The sequence below is a fragment of the Gymnoscopelus microlampas genome (genome assembly GCF_963454915.1).
Source record: "Gymnoscopelus microlampas genome assembly, chromosome: 12".
In the NCBI taxonomy this organism is placed as follows: domain Eukaryota; kingdom Metazoa; phylum Chordata; class Actinopteri; order Myctophiformes; family Myctophidae; genus Gymnoscopelus; species Gymnoscopelus microlampas.
In genome coordinates, this window is record NC_139949.1 from 31,750,164 (window position 1) to 31,768,558 (window position 18,395).

At 39.7% G+C, this 18,395-nt stretch overlaps 1 protein-coding gene across 1 annotated transcript in view; it reads right to left on the minus strand.

Moving 5' to 3' along the window:
* Window positions 1-16,444, minus strand: part of ar (androgen receptor) — a 44,929-nt gene extending 28,485 nt beyond the window's left edge. Inside the window, exon 1 of the mRNA XM_084073908.1 lies at window positions 15,081-16,444. Within this exon, the coding sequence (XP_083930034.1) occupies window positions 15,081-16,309 (1,229 nt within the window). The 5' untranslated portion in view covers window positions 16,310-16,444. The remainder of the gene's footprint in view (window positions 1-15,080) is intronic.
* Between the last annotated feature and the right edge of the window lie 1,951 nt (window positions 16,445-18,395).

The following is an 18,395-nucleotide window of genomic DNA, read 5'->3' on the forward strand; positions in this document are numbered from 1 at the left end:
TTCTTTGGCGCAGTTGCGCACTACAGACGAATACCAAACGCTCGCCCCAAAACACAGGCGCCCTGGAGCAAATCCGGTTACATGGCGGCTTTCCGACATGTCGCCTTTCCGACGTTAACGAACCCTATACCTAACCCTCACCCTAACCCTAACCGCACGCGGAAGCCACTAGTCGGAGTGGCGAGATGTCGGCATGGAAGACGGTTACCGGCAAATCCGGCGTTATTCACCTGGTATTCCTAAACACAGGGTAACCAACCAGTCAATTACGATCTACTGGTAGATCATTAAAGCCTTCTAAGTCAATCGCGGGGTGGGCCGGGTGGCAGACGGGCAGCTATCGACAATGAATACACAGAAATTATTTTAACTATTTAATATATATTCAAAAATATTATTGAATGTTTAGCAGACATACACAAACAGCACAATCCAATCGGTAAAACACCGTCGTGGGGAGAAGTAGAGCAGCCGCGTCCCTCTCGTAACACACTGTTTGAATGGAGGAGTAGAGAGCTGCTAGAGAGAGCAGTGTCCGCGTCTCAACTCAAGACAAGTAGGCTACATAGGAAGGAAGGAATACTAACTTTGTAACCAAGCTTTGCTGTTGTCATCTTGAATTAACCAAACTAGAAATCCATGTCAGAGGTGCTAGTTAAGATCCTGTATGCGCAGTGCAAGATAATTAACACCAGCTGTAAAGCTTTCTTTGATTGTGTGTGTGTGTGTGTGTGTGTGTGTGTGTGTGTGTGTGTGTGTGTGTGTGTGTGTGTGTGTGTGTGTGTGTGTGTGTGTGTGCGTGCGTGCGTGCGTGCGTGCGTGCGTGCGCGCGCGCGTGTACATGTCTTGCTAAAATGAAACTGAAAGTGACTTGGAAGGAAGGAATGGCAGGCCTAATATTATTAATGTATTTTGGCTATGTGCAATAATGTTACTGCAGACATTATATTGCCTTTTGTTAGGCTATTCCATATTTGTTTTTGTTTTTTTTAATTAATATGTCTTTAATTTACAATAATTCCGTATGGCATGCTAATGTTTTGGGACATAGTCTTTTATTACTACACAATAGTAAATAAATAATTCTACAGAATAAATAAATATATGTTCTAAATAACTGATCTCAATATGGACCCATAGTGATTATAAGTTTTGCCATAATCATGTAGCTCTACAACAGAGGCACAGCCATGATGACAGCAATGGAACAAAAAAATGTTTAAAAAATAATCAAAAAATATATATCATTTTCGGCAGGTTCTGGTTGTTCTTGTTGATCGGCTTTCAAATAGCCGATGTATAGGTTTGAAGTGCTGGTGTGGCCTAGAGTCGCTTCTTTTGACTGACATATATGGACATGATGGGCTGGCCAAAGCAATAGGGATCAGCTGCTCCAGATCTACAGCTAATGAGAAATTGGACTGCACCACAGTCCCTCTGTACCATGGGGTGGGGCAGGGGTTTTGAGTGTGTGTTTCAATGGTAGTCTTTGTCTTTTCCCCCTTTTGTGTTAACAGTGGTCTGACCCGTCCCTATATATGTCCACCTCTCCTGTCATTGTGGTTAGTTCAGTTTACAGTTCAGTTGTGTTGTTCAGTCCCATTTTCTGTTTAGTTATTTAGTTTGATTTGTTTATTTTGAGCACATTTGTTTGTTATATGTTAAAATTATTATTTTGAAATGAAACACAAAAAGAAAGAAAAATAAATACAAAAAAAGGAACATTATTTTAAACCAACAACCAAGTTTCCCTGTGTCTCTCCTTCCGACCAACTCGGTCCTTGACAGTTATCTTACACCTTTGGCACAAGGAGGCAGAAATATTCCCATCAATCGTGCAACCTGAGCGGTGTAAAGTAAGTTCTGTTAAAAATGTTAAATTGCATCGGTCTATGTTTTGTAGAAATCTGAACTTTCTGAGATCTGAGATTTTTGTTTATAATACTATATATAGAGGATGTTAGTCCTTTAGTAGAGGTAATAAGTTCACTAACCATGTGATCCTCCAGGGGGGATTTATTTAGGATAATTGGAAAATCTGTAGATTTTTCTTGAATCCAATGTCTAATTTGGAGATATTTAAAAAGGTCATGTCTAGGTAGTCTCTGGAGATAGATGCTACAATCTTCTCTCTATCCTCCTAAGACAATTCTCTGCGTTTCTTCCTTTTGTCCATGCTCAGTGTGGTACATGCAGTGACACAAAACGGCAGAATGAGGACTTTGCTGATGTTGACATTAAAACATATATTTATTTTAATATTTCAATTAACCCAGGTTTTGGAGTCATGTGGCACGTGACTTAAGTGATTCTGGAAGAAATTGAGTGTTATTTGACAAAAATGCAAGGGTGCCAATACTTTTCGTCCACAACCAGTACATACAGGATCTGAAGTAATCATCCCCTCCTGTCATAAGGTCATAGTAGAGTAACCTCCCATCATAGATAGTCGTAGGTAGAAATCAGTATTTGGCAGGTTTTTGTATTGAATGAAGATATTAACTCTTCACTGCCAGATGACGACAGACCCAGAATTGACGTCATTTAAAAAAATAAAAGCTGTTTATTTCCTGTGGGAAAATGTCTATATATCCGTTCCTCTTGCCTGTTCCTCTCGCACTGGCACTGGGGTGACACTATTACACTCTTACTCTAGCAGTTAAATAGTTAAAGTAATTTTGAATGATCATATGTAAAGGTGGTTTTGTAAAGATTTCCATACCTGCACTGTTGACATTCTCACACCGTGGTTTTACCAGAGTGTGGTCCTGGGATTTGCACTACCATTTATTAGGAGTCACTTATTCAAAGTCAGTGACAAAAAGAAAAACATTTTGCCTGTGTCACTGTGTCCAGGTGACACAATGCAAACGACTAATACAGCACGTTGAAACACAGCACAGTGGTGTGTGGCCATTCAGCCTCATGGCACGTGCCAGCAATGCCGATTTGAGCAGGTGCTGTTGCAGTTCATCCATGAGTCCTGAATACTAAACAAAATGGAGCGCTCAATGTCATTTGTGTTCTAAATGTCATGCAGATCTTGGAACTTACTATCATTATTTTTTGGAATGCAAGTGGATATTCAGGTTTTGGGGTTATATGGCACGAGAGTTAAGTGATATTTTTAAGGTTAAAATAAAGAAGGAACCCGGGAGCTTTCATCTTGGGTTTCACTTCAAAAGGGACTAATTTGGCATCTTCACAATATTTACGATTTGATAAACTCCTATTATTAGCCCAAAAATGCATCTTGATAAATTGAATTAAGGAGAAGCCCCCTATCATCCAATTCTGGTACAGAGCGATCTTTGGGGTACTCCCTCACGAGAGATTCTGTGCAGTATATAGAGGCAACAAAACATCTTTTCTGAAGCTATGGGCCCCAATGTTAGACTATTTCCTAACCGAAGAAATCTCTGGGATCCTTCTGAAAGGTCAATGTCCTTCTTGCTGGTACCCTCCTCTTTTAAAAGATTTTGAAGAAGATTTTGGAAATTTGAATATGACTACTTATGTTGTGTTTAGGTGCCTATATCTGCACGTGATCTGTCCTGCCATGTGCTATATGGAGTGTTGTTGTGGTATGTTTTATGTGGCTGGCTATGTTATATCATTATACAGAACTACTGATGGTGTTGATGGACTGTGGAATAGGAGGAGTATGTCTGTGTCTTGTGTTGTCTGTAGAACATTTTTAAAAAGGAAAAAATATATATTATTAAAAAACAATGATTGATTTAACAGTCGGTAAGAAAACGCAATGTCATCGGCATAGGTTGCCATTTCTGTCCATTTCTATTTTGCCAGCACATGTCATAACGACATTAACAGGTCCAATCAGTCCACATCAAATTTTACATGTTTAAGCTTGTAGATCTGACCGGACCAGACAAACTGGAAAATTGACCCAACTCTAGACAGAGAAGGAGGGGTGGCCATACCTGCCAGACGTACCAAGACATCAGAGACACATATTTCCCACAGATTACAAACACCCAAAAAGAATTTGAGAACATGACTAATAACAAAAAAAACATCCATATCTGCTTGGTGAAGTACAGCAATGTGCAAACACAGCAGCAAGATCTGTGAGCTGTTGTGACAGGAAAAGGACATCCAATGAATACAACCACCATAAGGTGTGAATCATGTGAATTCCTGCACTGTGCTGACCTCAATATAGACCTACTGTACGTACAGAGTAGACTCTGTACGTGATCCATGGCAGGATTTTTTCTCTCTGATTTCTAAAGCCTTTTCAACTGCAATGAAAAAATAAATCTTTGCCTGCGGGTGTCGCTGTTGAGGGATTTTGACTATCAATCATCGCCTCTGCTCCCCCCCCCCCCCCCCCCCCCCCCCCCCCACAGGAATGGGAATTAACTGGATGGGATGGACTGACATCAAGTCCAGGGGCCAATGACAGATTACTTTTCAGCCTAATTATTCAGAAAGCCCCAGACCACAGAAAATCCACTGAATGTTCAAAGTTCAGTTTTTTTGGGTCTAATTGAGGTCATAAAACCCCCCAAAAAATGAAAATGAATGTCATAGAACCTTTGTACCTACTATACTTCAGTGCATAGTTGCAATGTTACACAGCTCTGTTAACACATTTCTCTAGGGCTTCAATCAAGGGGCCAGCCTGACATATTTACAATGAGGCCAATACGGAAGAGAGACAGTTCATATAAATGGCCAGTAGGTGGCTGCAGGTGTGATTGATTGATTGATTGATGTACTTTATTTAGTAAGACATGAGAACAACAGTACATGGAAGTACAAATTCACAATACAAGGTCTACTAAATTGGAAGACTCATAAAAGCACTGAGCTTGTTTCCAATGAGTTCCCCACGCACACAAATCATGATGACATATAAGAGACAGACAGATATACACAACTACTATAGAATGTCATACAACAAGTAAGACGCGCGAACGCTGGAAGCGAACGCAGCTCGAAAATATTGTATATTTACAGACTTTGTGTGTGTGTGTGTGTGTGTGTGTTTGTGTTTTGACTGTAGCTGCACTCTGGCGCACTCTGTTGGCCGCACCCAGGCAGTGCACTGCACACAGACAGACAGACACACACACACGCACACAAGCTGAGCAGACTTTCATAGTAAGCTCCACTTGGGCGGAGGCTCCTTCCGCGTTCGCAATCAGTTTACATGTTACTGGTATGAAGAGTGAGAAATATGTACAAAAGAAGGAGAGGGGGGGGGGGGGGGGTAGGGGGGTAGGTTAGGTTAGGACTTAGACAGGGGCCATTTTCCAATTGCAGCCTCCTGAAGGTGTATCTTTAGGGCAGTTTTGAAAGAGAGTAGGGTTTTACACTCCTTTATTCCTTTTGGTAGGGCTTTCCACATTTTTGATGAATAGCATGAGAACGAGTTACTTCCCTTTTGTTGAGCCAAAAAAGGGTTGGACAAGGTTTGTGGAGCTGCCTCTGGTATTGTGACCATGGACATCATTATCATTTTGGAAGTATTTTGACAAATACAGGGGGATCCCAATGTTGTGGTATATCTTGAAGACCAGGCCCATAGCAAGTTGCTGTACTCTGTCCTCAACCCTAAGCCATCCAATCCTATCAAAATGATCAGGGGTTAGATGGGTTTTGTAATTGAGGCCAAGAAGTAGCCTTACAAGTTTGTTTTGGGATCAGAAAGAATATTGTGTCAGTGTCAGAAAGAATATTCTCTCATTGTAAGCGGATGGGTTTTTGACAAACTTTAGACTATATTTTCTTACCTTAATAAAAATTGTCATAAATACTATATGCTTCCAGTCGCTGGTTTAAAGTCTCCTTTCATGATATGCGTTTTGCTAAATTATGGTCCCATTTATTCTAAAATTGTCTGGTCTCAAGCAATAGCGTTTGAGTTCCGGCGTGCCCAATGGAATATATGAAAGATGGCGGATTGCACGTTCCTGAACAATCGGCTTAATTTACGGTCTGTAGAAACCAATGGGTGACGTCACGTTCCCTTCGTCCATTTCTTTTATACAGTCTATGGCTACAATACATCTTTAATTGTACAATCATTTATTATCTTTCATTTGGTTTTACCTTTTGCCATTAGTCTCGCGTCACCAGACAACTATTCCACAATCTCTGAATGCTATATAGAGTCTGGAACTCCACTTCCCGAAAGCTGCTTAACGGAAGCTACTCAGACCGGAAAAACATTCGACCAATCACGACGCGGTGCCCGCGGACCTGTAGTCCCAGTGGAAACAGAACCGAGGCGGAAGCATAGAGTCATAGGTAGATTCATGTTATTTGTGCGAGGATTGTTTATCATTATATTCATATATGTATCATATATGATACATATATATATTTGTATATATATTCATACATATATCATATTTATATTATTTAACACTTGTTGTTTTGATTCCAGTCGGACTCCTTTGCGCCACTGCACAATGCTAAAACGGAAGTGGGTAGGGGAGGGGCTTCCGCTTTCCCCTTAAGCATGATCAAAGCTTCCGAGTCCCAGACTGTATGCCGGAAACATTTGTAAATTGTGGGAGGCAACAGTCTGGCCACACGAGACTATTTTGCCATGTAAATGTATGTTTCCCATGCCAATAAAGCTTTGAATTGAAATGTTTAAAAAGAGCCCCGCTATCCACAAGTTTCCTAGGGAGTTGTGGGCATCACTTTGTCGATTTGATCAAGTATCAGGGATAAAACCGACAGGAAGTGATGCCCACAACGCCCTAGGAAACTTGTGGATAGACGCTGCCCATTTCGGCGTGGAGTAGAGAAGAGGGGGGGGAGAGAGGGGTTTCGGTGTTGCCAGCCCTAATGAATGGCAGCTGTAAAAGCAGTAGTGCAGGGGTTTTCAACCCGTGGAGGTATTGCAGGTATTTTTTTTTTACTTTTAATATCTTACAGGAGTTCTTACTGTATGGTGTGTGATATGAAATGTGAGCTTACCATAATCACAGTAATCCTTAATCATATTCCATCATATTCAAACAAAATCACTGTATATTATTAGATATTATATTGATATTATAGCTATTTTCTCCAGCTCCCTGTGGTGCATGAACCCCCCACCACTATTGTGTGGGGTGGGTCTATGATGGACCCACCACGCACAATAGTGGTGGTCCCCAGGTTGCTCTTTGTCAGGATGGTGGTCCCTGGGTCAAAATCAGTTGAAGACCCCTGCAGTAGTGTCTTGTCTAAGTGTGTTTAATATCCAACTGAATGTTTTCTGCAGCCTAACATATCAAGTAATTCCCTGTAGAAGGTAGACCCTCTCCCTCAAGCTAAACTTAAAGTGACTTCTAAGATTTTGGCTATGTTCAAAAACTGCAAGCCAATGTTCAGAGGCAGTCAGTAGTATTTGTCTTAATTTCTTTCATTCATATTTCTTTAGTCGCCAATAATTTAACTGTAAGCCAGTGTTTTGAGACATATTGTCTTTTATATTACTCTGCAATCTGTATTGTATTGCTACATAAACATAAATGGTAAAAATAAATTCTACATGCATAAATACAAAAATTATAATAAATAAAATATAAAAAAATAGAAATGCCTTCCCACATGATTGGATCAGTGATTAGTATCGGACCATCTCTATTTATAACCAGTAACATTGACTCAATTACAAGGGTCCACAGTGTTTTAGATTGGTATAACAACTAATTGTATCTATTTCATAAAGGATTACTTCATTATTAAAACTTAATATATTATTGCTTGGTAATTTTAGGCTGTTTTTTAATGTCCGCAGAAAATCAAGGATTGTTCTCAGCAGAATCAGGATTGTACAGCTTCAACCAGGGATCTGTCAACTGTGCACGTTTAGAAAAACACTGAACAAGGATTGCATAAAGGGAGTAGCCAGGAGAAAAACCCTCTACGCTTCAAATGGCTTTGCTTTAGAAAATTTAACCTGAATGAACCACAGGACTTCTGGGCTGTAAACGTGACCAAAGTGTGGGTGTAATACCATCAAAACCAAACAATGCATGTCACCACAAGAACCTCATCCCCAACCATGCATGTTGGTTGAGGGGAAATTATTTGGGGCTGTTTTGCAGCCACAGAATCTGGAAGCCTGACAGCCTGATCCCAGCATGAATTTGTTTTGATACCAGCACATTCTTGAGGGAACTTAAAAAACTTGAGGAAAGTTTTGTGGCTGTTGACTACATGACGGAATCATTATTACATGATTATAATTGTTATTATACAATTAACTATTATTATTATACAATTATTAATAGTATTATTAATATTATACTATTGTTATGATTATTGCACTATTTTAAGAGCCAGGAATCTCAGTTTCAGAGCTTAGAACACTCAATCTACGTATAGGTCTAAGTCTGGAGGGGTTTAAGACAATGTTGGTACAGTATATGTTTTGCACTTAATAGAGAGCTGGTAAACCTCTGGATCAGAGCCTGAAACACTCTGCTTTGCACGTGTGTTAATCTAATGTTGTACTTATTTAGTTTAATGTCATATTATGTATTTTATCATGCTTTTATATAGTCTGTAGAGTATCTTCTATGGACCTCAGGAAGATTAGCTGGCGCCCTGGGCGTCAGCTAATGGGGATCCATTTAATAAACAATAAACAATATACCGATGGGAGCCAATGTTAAAATATGACAGTCTGTACTCTCCAAGGCAATGGACCCTTTTCAGAGTGGACATTTTGACATGTCATAGATGGTAAACCTAGCTGAAGGTAATAACATTAATCCTGGGTCTGTTTCGTTTACAGTAGGTGTGTACCAGAGCATGGGCAACTTCATGCGGACATACAGAAAAATTTACTTGAGTAAAAGTAGAAGAATTGGTATCAAAATGTACTTAAAGTACCAAAAGTAAAAATACCAAAATGTTTGAAAATAGCAGATCTACAAGCTCACAACGTGTGGAACGAGCTTGTAGATCGGCTATTTTCAAATAGCCTAGGTATAAAATAGGGCTAAAGCGGTTAATGTATGTTTTATAATGAAATGATTTATATCTGCAAAGTAACTAGTAACTAAAGTTTTAAATAATTGTAGTGGAGTAAAAGTATAGACAATAAGAAATACTCCAGTAAAGTAAAAGTACCTAAAAATTGTACTAAGTACAGTACTTGAGTAAATGTACTTGGTTACATTACACCACAGCACGTCAGTGAAAGAAAACGCTGGAAACATCCCTATTTACAATCGACTTTACAGGGAAACAAGCCCAGCGTCGCTTATAATAAGCAGACCTGGCAACACTGGCAGGCTGCGCTATAATGCATTAGCACAACAATGGGCACGTCGGCTGACAGTTTGTGCTGAACTAAAATGCCAACTTTTGCCAACCGACTACCAGTCTGTTGCAGTCTGTAGTCTCAAGTAGTCTGTTTAGTGGAGTTACCTTAAGGCGTTGCTTGTGAATCTCTTGGTGAAGATGCAGTGTGGGCAATAAAATGCTACAAATTTGGTCCTTAACAGGATGCCATTTAAGCATATTATCAAGGGTGATTGACTTAAAGCAGGAGGGGACTACATACATCGAAAGGAAGAGGTTGAATATGACGCTGAATACAACCATGCAGCTACGCCACACACGTTCTGATTACCCAGCCTGGGATACAATTTGGCCTGGCCGCTTTGTGGCCCACTTGAGCGACTTGCGCACGTCAGCTTAGGTGTTGACCAGAGCGCTGTCAGTGGTGGTGGTGGGAGGATCCCTCCGGGAATTTGGGAGTTTGGTGTTAATCAAAAAGGTCTCGATATACAGAGCAATCTTCGTTCCTACTCTCACCTACAGTCATGAAGTGCTGGTCATGACCAAAAGATAAGATCGCAGATACAAGCGGCCGAAATGAGTTCTCAGATGGGTGGCTGGCGTCTCCCTTAGAGATAGGGTGGGAAGTTCAGTCATCCGCGAGAGACTTGGAGTAGAGCCCCAGCTCCTTCACTTGGAAATTAGCCAGCTACGGGTGGTTCTGGCATCTAATAGGCCTACGGATGCCTCCTGAGCATCTCTGTCGGGAGGTCCTCGGTGCACTCCCACTGGGAGGAGACTCCCTGGCAGACCAAGGACCAGATGGGGGGGATTATATCTCTATGCTGGCCTTGGACAACCTCAGAATCTCCCAAGATGAAGTGGCAAATGTTGCCCGGGGAGTCAGTACCTCTCTAGTGGAAACGACTCCGGATAAGCGGTTGAAGATGGATGGAGATAGAGCCAATGCTGATATATTTTTGTACTGAAAATACTGGTTTTAAATGAACTAATAATACTTTAATCAATAATTGTCAACTTTAAGAATTCTAATGAATATAACCTCTCAATATGTTTATTCCATGACAACACAATGGAAAGCAGTAGTTGATTCAATAATATTTTGAGCTCTTGTTGTACGTTTTATTTAATGAAACCTACTGGACCTTTAAATATGAGAGAGAGAGAGTGTGTGAGTGAGAGAGTTTGTATACAATCTTTGTGAGTCCCGGGACCCACTGGTGGTCTTTTATGGTCCCAGTTCAATTCTATGGGTCGGTGGTCTCAAGTGGGCCAACACCCACAAAGCGGACCCAATAAAACGTGTAATTTTTAACAAATTGCAGTGTTTAACTCGTGTTTGATCTTTGGTTGTAATTATGGTTGTATTCATGTATGTTGAAAATGTATCTAAAAACAAAAACAAATTCCTCAATCTGTCAACCTTATTTGTAAAAGAAAATGATATACACAGAACATAGTAATGTAAATAGCAGCAAAATAAATGATAAAATATAGACTACTTAGTAGAAGGGTCCCCTGCGTTGAGGGTCACACAAGAAAATAAGTACATTCTTGAAACAAAATGTCCATAACCAACCACTTAAACGTTTTTAGATTACAGGACATGGTGGTTACAGTATGATTGCAGAGTAATGCAGATGTATATAGCATACTGCTCAAAGAAATGTATTATCATTACAAAAAATATATATGATAATGTATCAAAGTGTTCCTTTTAGGGGTGTGCCGATATATCGTCCCGCGATATATCGCGATACGTTTTCGTGACGATATGTATCGTTTTGGGAAAAAAAATATCTTTTGAAACTTTTTTTTTTTTTTTTTTTTACAATCATAATAATCAGGCATGCAAATAGCCCCGAGGAGAAAAGGGTGACAACATGTTTTTTTTTTTCGGGTCAGGTGTCACACTATTGCCCTATTTGGATTCAAAACGGCTATTGTAGCTGAAAAGCTACAAGTTTGCATGTCTGAATAATGCAAAAACAGAATTATTTGTTTGCATTTGCTTTTTTTCTCCCCCATATATTTTCAAAATAAAAAAAGTGCGTATGGTATCGAAGTTGTGAGCCCAATATCGTATCGTTTCGTGAAATTAGTGTATCGGCACACCCCTAGTTCCTTTAATTATTTTGAGCAGTATATTATACACAGCAGCCTGTCTCTCACATTCACCCTCTCTTTCTCTCACACACACACACACACACACACGAGAAGTGCCAATTCTCTCTCTCACACACACACACACACACACACACACACACACACACACACACACACACACACACACACACACACACACACACACACACACACGAGAAGTGCCAATTCTTCTCTTTCGAGTAATTTCTTTTTAATACTTACTGCACAGATTGCGCAGTTGTCAAGTTGCTGCCACAGTGTTTTCCAAAGTAGCACATTTAATGAAGATGTCCCCCGTCTTATTTAGCAGGGATGTACACAAATCAATAGGCTACATTATTTGGGAAAGCACAAATAATATGATGGAAACATATTTCTTCTACCTGAAGTTGCTCGATGTTATTCGGGGGAGGGGGGGCATGATTGCAGTGGTGGAAACTGGAAAGTAACTAAATACATTTACTCAAGTACTGTACTGAGGAGTAGTTCACCCCAAAAATTACTTATTTTCTATCAATTGCACACCCCATGAAGCCTTGAATTCATGGATTTTGTTTTGTTTTTGTCACATTCCTAAGCCAATAATTTGATTACCAGCGGAAAGATGCTAATGTATCCGGTAGGAGACACAAAGTAGACTCTTTGTGTCTCCTACCGAAAATACATCCGGTCATCAAATTATTGGCTTAGGAATGTGACAAAAAAAAACAAATAATCCATAAATTCAAGGCTTCATGGGGTGTGTAATTCATAGAAAATACATCTCAGAGGTAAATACTGTACTTTTTACTCCACTATTATTATTTTAAAACTTTAGTTACAAGTTAGTTTGCAGATTTATTTTTAATATTATTACAAAATATATCTTTTAACACATAAGCCCTATTTTAGCATACAAAAGGTTGACGAGGTTGACAATAGGTGCGACAGTGGTAACACATAGGTAGGTCCACATAGTGGCCAATGCAGTGGCAGGTATGTGCATGATTAGACATGGTCATGCACACCATAATTGTATCTTGTGCTCCAATGACTTTGTCTTCTCATTTATGTTAAATCACTTCCCATTTAAGTTGCTTATCCGTAGTTTTCTCTCTCTCCTGATTGGACTTTTTTTTTTATCCCAACCTGAAAATGTATTTTCTGTTTACTAAAGACGTGGAGAGATGGAGACTCCTGCCCTGTTATTGAGGAAACACTCTGTACAGTAGCAATGATTGCTATGGGTATAGAGAGCTATTTAACACATTCTCTGCAACAAGATGCAGAGAATAGCAGATCTACAAGCTCACAACACGTCAATATTATTTTAAAGTTTGACAAATTTTGAAATATTTGAGTACTTATACTTTGTTACTTTAAAGGGATACTAGGCAGGATCAGAGATCTGAGTGAGTACACACACTGCCCCCCTCCCCTCTCTGACAGGTATCAAAGTGATTGCTGTCTTTGATGCATTCATTGATTAGAGAGAGCACTAACGAGTTACGGCCCAATCAACACTTGTGGCCCAATCAATCAACTCTTATGACACTTATGGCCCAATCAATCAACTCAATGCACAACTCCTTTGAGCTCCGGCCGAGCCCCCTCTCCCCCCACAGACATTTTAGTCCCTGCAAGGGATGAATGTCAATATAAACAGTGAAACAAAACCAAAATACAGCCAGAGGGATGTGTCTTTCTCCAGGGAAACACAGCAGCATAATTATATAGTGGCTGATAGAGGTAAAAAAAGCAAAATAAATATGTATATATATATTTTATTTCTTTAATTTATGCTCAAAGTTACCTAGTCTGCCTTTAAGAATATTGTTATGCCAATAATTTTGTACTTTTACTCAAGTAAAAAAAAGTATATACTGGCCTATAACATTAAGTCCACATAAGAGTATTTTTACATTATTGAATGGTTTATTTTCTGTCTTTTTTTTTCTACAACAAATCAAAACACTTGTGTGGACTTACAAAAAGAAAAAAAATCACACCTGTACACATTCAAAGTCAGCACACACAAAATCCAAACTCAATGACCGCTACTTTTACTTTTTTTGGTATCTGAGTACTTCTTCCACCACTGCATGATTGATTGATGAGTCATTTCATATCATTGTGGGTGGCCACAAGATAAAAATGCCCATTTCGTTTGCAAATTGCAACACATGTGATATAGTATGCTACTTCAGTACACTTTAACTACAACAAATATTACTGGGACCACTACAGAAATTTGCAGATGAACAATGATTCATGAATTCGCATTTAGACACTCCCATTGACTATTCCTCTAACAAATTGCCCACAATTTCACACATCGCCCATACAAGCTCGAGCCATGGTTTTGTGAAGATAATATCTTCACAATGTGTTAAATATCTCTCTATACCCATAGCAATCATTGCTCCAGTCTCCATCTCTCCACGTCTTTTGTAAACAGAAAATACATTTTCAGGTTGGGATAAAAAAAAAGTCCAATCAGGAGGGAGAAAACTACGGATAAGCTACTGAAATGGGAAGTGATTTAACATAAATGAGAAGACAAAGTAATTGGAGAACAAGATACAATTATGGTGTGCATGACCATGTCTAATCATGCACAGACCTGCCACTGCATTGGCCACTATGTGGACCTACCAATGTGTTACCACTGTCGCACCTACTGTCAACCTTGCCAACCTTTTGTATGCTATGCACATAATCTTTATATTTTTATATTCTCTTTGACATGCTTGTTTTATGTTTGATTTCTTACTCCCTGCTCCCCCTCTCCCTGCCCCCACCCTGTCCCTTTTGTTCTTCTCCTAAAAACTAATCTGTTGTTTAACAAAAAATATCAATTACAGAACCTAACTTCACAGTCCATGATCTATTTACAAATTGCTCATGTAAAGGCTGATACAGCAACAACACCTTTGTTGTCTTGTTGCAAATTAGAGTAGACACAAGATTATTCTATATTTTTTGTGAGATTTAATACACTTTATTTTTTTTCTCTCTTTTTACCTCGCTCTGACTGGTACTGATACAAATAAATCCAAGTCAGTTTCCAATCTTTCCCGTTTCCATCTTTGGACAGTGACACACATGCACTAGTAAGATTTTACACACACACACACACACACACACACACACACACACACACACACACACACACACACACACGGATATATATAGATATATATAGATATATAGATATATAAAATTGATAGAGAGAGGGGAGGGGATCAAAGCCAAATAGGCTAATATCTAGTCTTAAACAAGCATAATGGTGTATATAATAAATAGCCTACATAATGGCCTATAGCCTACGTAAACAGTGAAGACTATCATGTATAGATTATATAAAATAAGGAGACAGACAGATAGTAGCCTGGGAACCGATTCGATCCCGGCTCCTCCTGGTTCATGTCGAAGTGACCGCAAACACTGCTCCCAATGAGCAAATGAACATTTTTAAATTTCATGAATACATATAAATTTTTTTTTTTTTAAAAATCAATAAATTAGAAGACAAATGTTTAAGAGGTAGTGAAAATAGCCGATCTACAAGCTCACAACGATGCGCAAATGCGACGAGTTGTGAGCTTGTAGATCTGCTATTTTCACTAGCACAGTCAAAGAAACAAAAGTTTTAGAGTACTGTATAAGCTTACCTGGCATCGTTATACGAGACATCCAGCCAGTCACCAACTTCATTCTTCACATAGTTGGAGTTGGAATAAGGCGACCTGCCGATCAACCCTCCGGGGAACCACTGATCAGGTCTGGATCGATCATGGTGAAGCAGGACGCTCCTCTCATAGGGGTTACATAGGAACGCAGTGCTCGGCCCCGTGCTGTATGTATTATTCATGCACTGCTTGGGTCCCCCAAGCTGAGTAATGACATTGTCACTATAACCGTAGTTAGTGCCCCACGCTGTCCCGCCACTGCCAAGTTCACTTGTGATGGTTTCGGATTTAATCTTGACGCTGTACTGCTCCTGTAAGTAGTCAGCGTACTTGCCCTCCAAGCCTTCGCTTTGAGCTTTGTAGACATGATGAGACATTCTCTCTGGGAAAGTTGGGCGCAAGTGTGGCGTGTTCTCTGGCGCTAGTGGGCCGTAAGGGCAAGACGTCTCCAAGTGATCCGTGTCCGTTCGGGGGTCGCCGCATTTGCTCCGTGGCGTGGGTGTTTTGGGCAGAGCGGTTTGGTATTCTTTGCAAGTTGTCTCATCACCCTCATCGAGTCCAAACCCCTCTTCGTTTGGAGTAGAGTTTCTGTCGCGCAGGGTAACGCTGGTAGAATCCAAACTTTTGAACATGCCCACCAGTTGCTTGCTGTGCATTAAGGATCGGTCATCATCACAGTCGTACTGGACACCTGTTCCAGCGCCAGGGCAGTTTAATGGAGCGACGCCAAAATAGTCGTCTTCTCGCATTTGGTCATGTGCGACACAATGAGCGTGGTTAGGGTCCAGGTCACTAATAATGTCATTCGAGTCCATCATGGCCAGTCCAAGCGACACCGACACCGCTTTGCAGAGCTCTCTCGCGGTTTCTGAAATGGTGGCGCAGGATGAATTGGAGGAGCGACTGTTCGCTAGGCGGCTGGCAGCGTTTAAGTCGTCTTCCCCACCGTGCTGCTGAGGCGCGTCTGCTGGCTGCTTCTCCATGTTACAGGATGGTTCCTGCGCCGTGTGGCTGATGGATCCGTAACCGTAACCATTCGCGTCCGCATTGTCGGAATTATTCACCCCGGTTCTGTTTCCTGTTGAGTTTTTCGTAAAATGGACACTATTTGTCTCAGTTTCAAGTGTTGTGGAAAAACTTATGCCGTTTGCATCCCTCACTTTCTCCAGGCGTATTTCGGCACAACATAGCTGGCGATTAGTTGGGCGCATTTCCCCAGGATGATTAGGCTAATTCTGCAAATAAGTAGGCTATTTTGATTAGAGAAAAGTCCAAGTCCCCTCTCACAGCAACCGTACCACTGCTCCTTAGCTCAACTCTGACGGTATGAAACAAGCTTTTGGTTTGGTTTGGTCTGCGGAGAGCTTAGTAGTCAACAAACTCCTAGTGGTTGGAAAGTAACTGGCTACATACTCGAGTACTGTACGTACTTAAGTACAATTTGTACTTTCCAATTTCCAAATACTTTTACTTCTACTCCACTACATCTCAGAGGCAAATATTGTACTTTCACTCCACTACAATTATTTGAAAACTTTAGTAACTAGTTACTTTGTAGATTTAGATTATTATTACAAAACATATATGACCACTTCAGCCCTATAATTAGGCCATTTGAAAATAGCCGATCTACAAGCATGCTATGCATTGTGAGCTTGTAGATCTTCTATTTCTAAGAGTTTTATACATTTGAAAACTTGAAATGGGACATTCTGCATAATGAGTGGGCTACTTTTACTTTTAGTACTTCAAAGGACGACTTCACCCATTTTCAACCTATCTTCATATAATAGGTCCTCACTAATGCTCATGATAAAATGGCACCATTTTTTCTACTGTCTGTGTCTCAGAGGAGTACTGTGGACAGTTCAGAATCCTGTCTACCAGTGACATCATCGATGGAGAATCCAAGCTAATAGAAACTGCAGCCTTTCTATTCCTGGAAAGTTGCAATGCAATAATAGAAGCCATTGTTCTCGCGTTAATAAAAATCGAAATAAGAAATGTGAAATCTTGTTTAGAAAAGAAAATCTGCCTAACGATGATGTCACTGGTAGACACATTTCTGGACTGTCCACAGCCCTCCTATGAGACACAGACCAAGTAGAAAAAAATTGTACCATTTTATCATGAGTATTAGCGAGGACCAATTATATAAAGATAGGTTGAAAATGGGTGAAGTCGTCCTTTAAGTACATTTTGATACCAGTACCTTTACTCAAGTGAATTTAGAATTCCGGACATTTACTTGTAACAGTATTTCTACATTGCAGATATTGCAAATATTTGAGTACTTTTTCACCACTGCAAACTCCTCCTAATCCAACTGGATTCCCCATTGACCAGATGAGACGTCCAAGTCAATGGATTTGAGAAAACACAATTTAACTTTGTCAACAATAATGAATAGCCTATTTCTATCCGTTGCCACACCGTCCCACACGCTATATATTTCGAAAATATCTTGTTAGGCTATAAAACATATTATACACCCAAGGAGAACCATCAACTTTATTTGTTACTACTTAGTTTGTTTAGCTCTTTTCTTTTACTGAAAGCCAAACTTTGTTGTCTAATTGGTTGGCTAATCAAACAAAGTGCATTGTCACCTCTGGCTATGTCCAATATTACTTGAATTGAGATGATTTCTAAATCATCAGGCGCTTTGCTGTCTGAACAAGAAGTGGTAATTCTTTAAAATGTCATTATTTTCGAGTTTCCTAAGACATTCCGAGTGACATTTAGCCTATAATGTAAATGTAGGCTATACATTTAGAAGTATGCATTCTATTTGCATGTGACAATTCCATTCTTTTGTAATAGTTGTGAGTTGAGTTTACATTCAATGTCGATTTTGTTCATAAACTCGTTAGTGACTTAGAATGAATGGGGGAAAAAACATTAGGCTTATGCTTAACACACTAGGCTGTATAAAAATGCTAATGTCATTGACAACATAAATATGATTTAAAACACCTTTTCAGCAGGGTTACCTTTTCAAATACTTCGGATCTTTAATTTTCTTTAATTTAAAATGTAGCCTAATAATCATTAAAGAGTGTGGTGTATGTTTGCTGTAGTGCATGTTGCTCAAATGGCATCCATGAACAGATTGGGATTTAGGATAGAGCTAAATCAATTAAGTTATTCACTCCACCAATCAGTGCACATACAATTCTCAGCGTTAATGTATCCATTTGTAACTTCATTTAGTAAATACATTTTATTTATATAGCACTTCTCACAGAGAGGACTCACAAAGTGCTTCACATACATAGAGATTAAAACAAAGCAAGG